The following is a 7,427-nucleotide window of genomic DNA, read 5'->3' on the forward strand; positions in this document are numbered from 1 at the left end:
AGGATTCTCTTAAATGGAAAAATAATTAATCTAGTTAATGCTTGTGTCTAGTATTCGTAATGGAACAACCAGTAAAAACATGGATTTGCCATATATAGATTGGTTATATTTTGTGATAAATGCAGAAGAATGCCTCAAAAATAGATAATGCCTTTCCCCTTCAATTTCCCTTTTTGTTTTCCATTAAATATGTGGGCAGTGAGCTCATATCTTATGTAAAAAATTGACAGAGCCGAGTGTTTTTGCTTGATGTTTGCCAAGATCAAGTGCTGATCAAAACTATTTATGCTGTAAATACTTTTATTTGACATGCCTGTTCTAAAATAAAGAATAAAAAAAAAACATCCTGTAACAGACGAGAGCGCTTTATCATGAAAGAGAAACCATCACTTTTCTGGACTTTTAATATAAACCTTGAAAATCACCTATAACTTGTGTTAACCTTTTTGTCATGAGAGGCTCAGTTTTCTTTTAAATTCATATTAGAGAATTCGCTAACGACATCCTCATCCAGTTCAGACAAGGCAAAGCCAGGGTACACATTGCAAATGAAGAGGACAAACAGAAACATTGTTCATATCTCCTCTCCTCTCCTCTGTAGGCTTTATTTAAGCTGACTACCAGCTACAAAGGGCACAGCCTATAACAATGACTGACAGGGAATAAAGATGGTGGCACCCAGTTGCCGAATAAAGATGTCTGCTGTTAATTTTATATTTCACACCTCACAAATAAATATCTGTTAAATATGGGTAAATGCAATTTCAGGCAGCATATTAATGGCATTTGTGAAGAGGCAGCATCCTCAATTTACCATCATCCCAATTACCAGCAGAATGTCAATAATAGTATGGGAGAAACTGTAACATCCATATCTAACTACCATTCCACTACCATTGGAGGCAGGTTGCTATCATGGTGCAAAGACAGAATCCTCACTACTTATTGCAAGAAGCAGAGGTTATCATTAGTCTATGCATTGCTCATAGCTAACCATGTCACAGGTAGCCACATGTTACGTCAAGTCATGAATGGCAAAATGTTGGAGTATATACAAAATAAAGGTGGCTCCGAGGACCACTATAGCTTGAGGTCACTCTGCATCACCCTCCAAAAGTTAATGCTCCCCACTACAGGATAACCAATCAGTAAATGATGACTGTAACTACATATATGTGGAAGTACAAGCTTATGTAACCTAATGACAGAAATAAATGTGCCACACTCTATACACTGTATATTAGTTATATATTTTCTTCTTCTTTTTTTTTTTTTTTTTACAAACTGCAAAATGTCAATGTAATTTTAATATATTCTAAAAAAGATAAAGTAAATTTCCAGAACTCATAAAAAGCTTAATTTCAGTTTTTGATATTGCCATTTATAAAATACCAGCACATTTTGACACATGCATTTCAATGAGATTGTGATAGTGGGAGCCAAAGGACATTGATGTTAAATAATTTATTAGAGAGTTTGTTCACTAAACAATAAATTGTAATGAAATGGCAACCAACTTGCAAAATTTAGACCAAAGCTACAAAGTTACAACAATATAAATATCCCATTATCTAAGCAGAATATTTGACCAAAATGGATATTTTTGCTTAATTGAACACTAAATTATATCATTCATCATTGTTCCTTTATCATTTTAGATGATGGTTTTCTTGTTAAAAATTAACTTTATATTCAAATGCTGCAACGGACTCCTCACAGCAGACCGATCCTCCCTCACTGAAGTCATCAAGACTAATGCCTCTCCTCCAATTACATGCATCACATATACATTCACCCAACATCAGCATACTTTGCGTACTAATGCCAGATGTTAAGATATATATTCATTTATTGAATATATTTACCGGTAGTCCGAAGCTCCTAATGACAGTCCGAATGGTAACCACTGAAAGCATCTCAGTAGCAAAACATAAGTTTTGCAAAAATGTATTTGCAGCAGCAGCATCTAGGCCCCAAAATCTATTCTTTAATATATATTTTGGTGCTTAAAGTGTATTTGTAAATTTTGCTAGACAGCTGTGAACTGATCACATCATCCTGCTAATTAAATGAACTCTAAATAAACTCTAAATAAACTATACTGTTTTTATTTGATCAATGGCACAACCTGAGAAACTGTCACTCATGGTGCAAATCATGTCTGGTACTCATCAATTTTTAATTAAACAGGAATAATCGCTTCAGCAAAAATGAAGATCAAATATTTCACATTGCAGCAGACACTGAGCACTTAATGGTTAGCGATTTGCCAGGTGTCATAGTGTCGCAGCAAGCCATGTCTCTAAGGAAATATCCATAGTGGTCATTGTTTTATAAATAAATGTTCCTTTGTGTCTTATTTAACTATAGGCCATGCATTTAAACAGTTCTCTAAACATTCCATAACAGGAATTAGTTATAGAGCATCTGTATTAGGTGCAATGAGAATTGAAACTGAATTGGAGCTGAAATGCATGTAATGACAGGGTTAACTAATGTTTTCCAGGAATCCAAAGTGAATTTAAATGTAAGGTCAAAATAGCTGATTTAAAAATATTCTCCAAGTCGCTCTTCTTCCAGCTCAGCTATTTTGGTCTAAAATGTCAAATTCACTTAAAATTCCTAAAAACAGTGGAGTAGCGTGGATTGCAAGTGCCCGGGGCAAGGCCAGTATTGCATCCCCTAATCTGTGAAGCGTTAGCACTCCTCTTAACTGAGGACTAGATACCCTCGCTCTTACTTCCCTACACTCCTCATCTCCGAGATGTGTGTGACACTGATAGTTGCATTGCGTAATTGTTAAAATCCACCTCACACCTAAAGTAATTTGTATATTCCAACTACATTACTTTAGGTGGGAAGTGGATATTGAAAATTACGCAATGCAACAACCTGTGTCACAGACATCATGGAGACGAGGCGTGTAGCGAAGGAAGAGTGAGGCTATCTAGTCACCCGTCATCCGGTGTACAGGTATGGTACCATTTAATGGGAAATTACATCATGCCTATTAATAGTGTGATTTCCTGAAGCATCTTCAAACGGTAAGCTATTAATAGGCATTATGTAATTCACCGATAAGGATTACATGAGGATACTATGGTTGTTATTAGCAAGAAACATACTGCAAAATGTTACGAAGCAGCGTTTATTTGTTCCATCCTGTTGAAAAACGATAATATGTTCGAACATTGTGAGATTTCATGTGTTAGAGGGATTGTGTGCTATTTTTTTTATATTTTTTACTTATTATTGTTAATTTATTTTTCTTTCTTTTGAAATTGTGTGCCCCCCACGCTACACCACTACATGAGAATGCCCACTTTAGTCAATAGCCATGTAATCGTTTGGAGCAATGGGATGAGGCTGAACAAAGAAATGAGTACAGAGATCAAACCTTTACTACAAAAAAAGCTAAAACCTGATATTTTCTTTACATGATAGCCTCTGATTTTATAAAAAGAGGCTGCTATTAGAATTTATTGGCAGTTGACAATCAAAAGTCCAATGTGTTAACATTCTTTAAAAAAAAAAAATATCTGCATGTGCTGATTCAAAATGTCCCATGAGGTCTGTCCCGTAATATGGGAATCACAGGAAGAAGAATCCCAGCACACAGGAGCATGCAAAGTGTCATGTTCCATAAAATGCTCCATTGGTTTATAAATTGGCAATGCTACATGTGCTTGTCATCTCCTGTAAAATATGCAAATCAGCTAGAATCACAGACAGGGAAGATTACCCATTAGGCACGTGTCCTGTAGGGGGTGCTGGTTTACAGTAATTATAATGGGCCTTTTTGAGCTTAAAAGAACTCTATAGCGCTAAGAATACAAAGAGGTGTTCCAAACGCTATAGTGTCATACACACTATTTAGGAGACCAGGCCAGCGCTGCCATTGTTATAAAAGTTGCACCACTGGTCTCCTTGTGAAAGATCTGCCTCTTTGGCTGATGATTTCAGCCAATTCAATGCTTTCCCATAGGAATGCATTGAGAGGCTTGTGCACATGGGTGGCAATGTTGAGATAATCAGATGGTCTCTCTGAGCACCTGCCTTGCAAAGACTTCTCACCAACCTGCACTGGGAAGTCTGTGATTGGACAATCACATAAAGTCTGGGCAGAATTAGAGTGGCAAGGTTTGTAAAGGCAGCAGACAAGAGATCTGCAGGTTTTGCAAGCTAGTTCTATATATACCCCCAATAAAAATTATAATTAAATATATACATGCTTTCATTGGGGATATATCTACTAAACAGGTGTTTTTTGTTTTGTTTTTTTGCACAGTGGATGTTTAGCGCTTAGATATTTAGACGTAAATTTTACATTTTCTTTCATTCACAATTATTGACACTTTAGTGAATATTTAGGAGCCCATTCATTTGCAGCTTTTTCCAGTAGGCAGTGCTATTTGTTGCCATGGTTATAATCAATATATGCCTCTGGACATGAAACATGCCAACCCAAGACATACTTGAAAACGAGAGAAATCTATCTTTCCTGGTAAAATATTTTATAAATAAAATAAAATAAATAAATAGCAGTATATAGTATTCATATGCTGCAATACTGAGCACAAGTAATCATTGCTCTTGGCTCAGGAACTCTGACATTATTAGTTAATTTAATTTCTCCTAAAACATATAAATGATACATAATGCAAGAAGTATTTTTCATGAAAAGACCCACAGCATGAAGAATCAATTCGTGCCCCGTAGTAGCATAGTGAACTTACTAACTACCTTTCAGATGTGCATGTACAAGCAGTAAATATACACAATTCAATGCAGTTAGATTTTATCTGAGGCTTCTAGCAATAAAACCGAACAATTCTAACATTGGTGCAGTGAGAATTCCAGAACATTTGAGATTTGACTGTATTTATTTACTGTGGGAAGCAGAAATTAAAATGGTTGTAACATTGTACTGTTTTAATTCAATTCATTTTCTTAACAACGAGAGTAGGGGTAGGCAACCTTCAGCACTCCAGATGTTGTGTACAACATCCCCCATAATGCGCTTACACCCATAATGCTGGCAAAGCATCAAGGGAGGTGTAGTCCAAAACATCTGGAGTGCCAAAGGTTGCCTATGCCTGATCTTGGCTAATAAATGCATTTTTTTGTTATCTAATGTCAAATATTTGAATATCTTAAGTCCAGCATTCAAGGTCTGTAAAACAGTCGTTGGATTGCATTCAAAAAGGCTCATTATTAAATGCATGAAGTATTTTTGACACTTGTACATTTGCAAACTCCATTTAGAATAATCCACAGTTCTCTGGTTCTAACTGCCATATAGATCTCTTGCTGTGACCAGGGCCTGCAAGGAATCTATAGGCCTGTATGGACTATTTTATGCAAAAATAAATTTTTGAATCCAGCACATATTGCTAGCAGCTAATTAAAAGACACAGGGGTTTAGGTGAAAATAGTTTGCACCTTTACATTCTTGAATGTCTTCTGAAGCAGTAAATGCTGTTCGTCTAAACAAATGGTAACACCTGCTGTGAAAAAATAAATAAAAAATTGTGTAAGACAATTAGCATTCTGCCTTATTGTCCTTTTGTTTGGCACAATGAAAATGGAATATTTGCGCCTATAAATGACCCACAATTTTCAATGTTTTTGACAACACTTGACAATACTTAGGGCTAAAATACAAGCATGAAATTTGTTCATCAGGTGTGGACATTTCTAAACACATGGCAAAAATTATTTCCTGGTGTTTGTACATTAATTGTTTTTTGTTCTGTACTGTTTTCTGCAATATTTGAATTACCATTGTTTAATAGAAGCCCACAGTATATTAATATTGGTCCTTTGAAACATTATTAAGATGCAAAATATTTGATACAATCTTTGTATGGTCCATGATTGTTTATTGATTATGTAATTTTACATGTCAACATACAACAGCTAACTCTGCTATTCAAAATCTGGTGGATTACAATTCCCATCATGCACAGCCAACCAACCTTCAAATAACGTGACTAGATGGGTGTCATGTGCAAGGAGACACTCTGGGGCAATGTTCTAGAAATGAACCATTCAGCAGGAACATTACAGGCTGATTGCCTCACATTTACGATTTGTACCCAACGTGCTCTTACATACACAGTCATCAACATCTAACGTCTCAAGTCATTTATTAACTCATTGTATTTTGTGCAGAGATATGTAAATGTATGTTGTTCCATTACCAGCTGCCTAAGAGTAATGTGAGTTTATGCCTTTGTGACGATAACCAGTCTGTGAGTAAAGTGAGTTGCAGAAAATGACAGGTGGAGGATGTTCTTGAACCTTAAAGCAAAAATATCAAATTTTTAACAAATTATTATAAATTTTAAAACAAAATCTTCGTAAAACATGGCATGGTTAACATACCTTTTTGAAGCTTATTTGAATTTTCATCAATCCAAAAAAAGAGATTGGCAAAGTCACAGTCACATGTCCAAGGGTTACCCTCCAAACGGATAGTCCGAAGCGACGTAAGGGCTTCTAGGGCTGCAACACTTAAACTTTGTAAGTTATTGTCATTCAACTCCAAAACTTGGAGTAATTCCAAGTTTGCAAAGGCAGCTTCATGCACATCGGAAAGGTTATTATTCCCTAGGTTTAACTTAATGAGTTTTTCTGCAGATTTAAAAATCCCAGCATCAAGTTGCGTCAAGTTGTTGTAGCTTAAATCTAAAAACACCAACCTGGAAGAAGTGCTGAAGGTGCCTTCTTCGAGTGCGGTCAATGAGTTATTCCTGAGGTCCAAGTATACAAGATCTCCATAATATAAAAACAGATCTGCTGGTATGCTTTGAATATGATTGTTGGCGGCCAGGAGTTTCCGTACGTCTAAAGGAAACGAGTTAGGAAGACTTGGGAGCCCTTGGTCCCTGCAGTCTATTGTATGGTGGTCTACACATACACAAACTGAAGGGCACAAAAATCCGAGAGGCAACATCAGAAAACAGCACAAACAAAACAATGGTGATATACAGAAAAGAAAGCATGGCAACATTGTAAAGAATCTAAAGCAAATATCAACCCTAGGAGACGGACATTGTGTGAGTCTGAGCAGGAGCAGCAATGCCTGATACATGTGTATGTGTGTTAGTATCCAAGAGATCACATATCATCATAGATCAGATAGCAGCAGACTTGGGGGAGGGGAGACAAATGGTCTAATCAGAGGGAATGCTCTGTGCTGGGAGAGTATCTCCACGCTGTTGTCAGAGCAAGAAAAGGCAATCTCAGGCTGCATCCATTTACCGATTCTTTGCTGTGCCAATCTTAGCAGGAAATCAAATTTATTTACAACTATACAAATTCCCTGATATCGCCCGTTTTCTGAGCCTTTCAACAAATCGAACTGCAATTACGTCCCTCGCTGCCAGTCTGTATGCCTTGCAGCTCGATGTATGATGTGGTGA

General features: G+C 36.5%; 1 protein-coding gene across 1 annotated transcript in view; it reads right to left on the minus strand.

The window, feature by feature from the left end:
* Nucleotides 1-7,091, minus strand: part of LRRC38 (leucine rich repeat containing 38) — a 53,933-nt gene extending 46,842 nt beyond the window's left edge. The window contains exon 1 of the mRNA XM_063437054.1: nucleotides 6,388-7,091. Within this exon, the coding sequence (XP_063293124.1) occupies nucleotides 6,388-7,015 (628 nt within the window). The 5' untranslated portion in view covers nucleotides 7,016-7,091. The remainder of the gene's footprint in view (nucleotides 1-6,387) is intronic.
* Between the last annotated feature and the right edge of the window lie 336 nt (nucleotides 7,092-7,427).

The sequence above is a fragment of the Pelobates fuscus genome, chromosome 11 (assembly GCF_036172605.1).
Source record: "Pelobates fuscus isolate aPelFus1 chromosome 11, aPelFus1.pri, whole genome shotgun sequence".
Taxonomy (NCBI): Eukaryota; Metazoa; Chordata; class Amphibia; order Anura; family Pelobatidae; genus Pelobates; species Pelobates fuscus.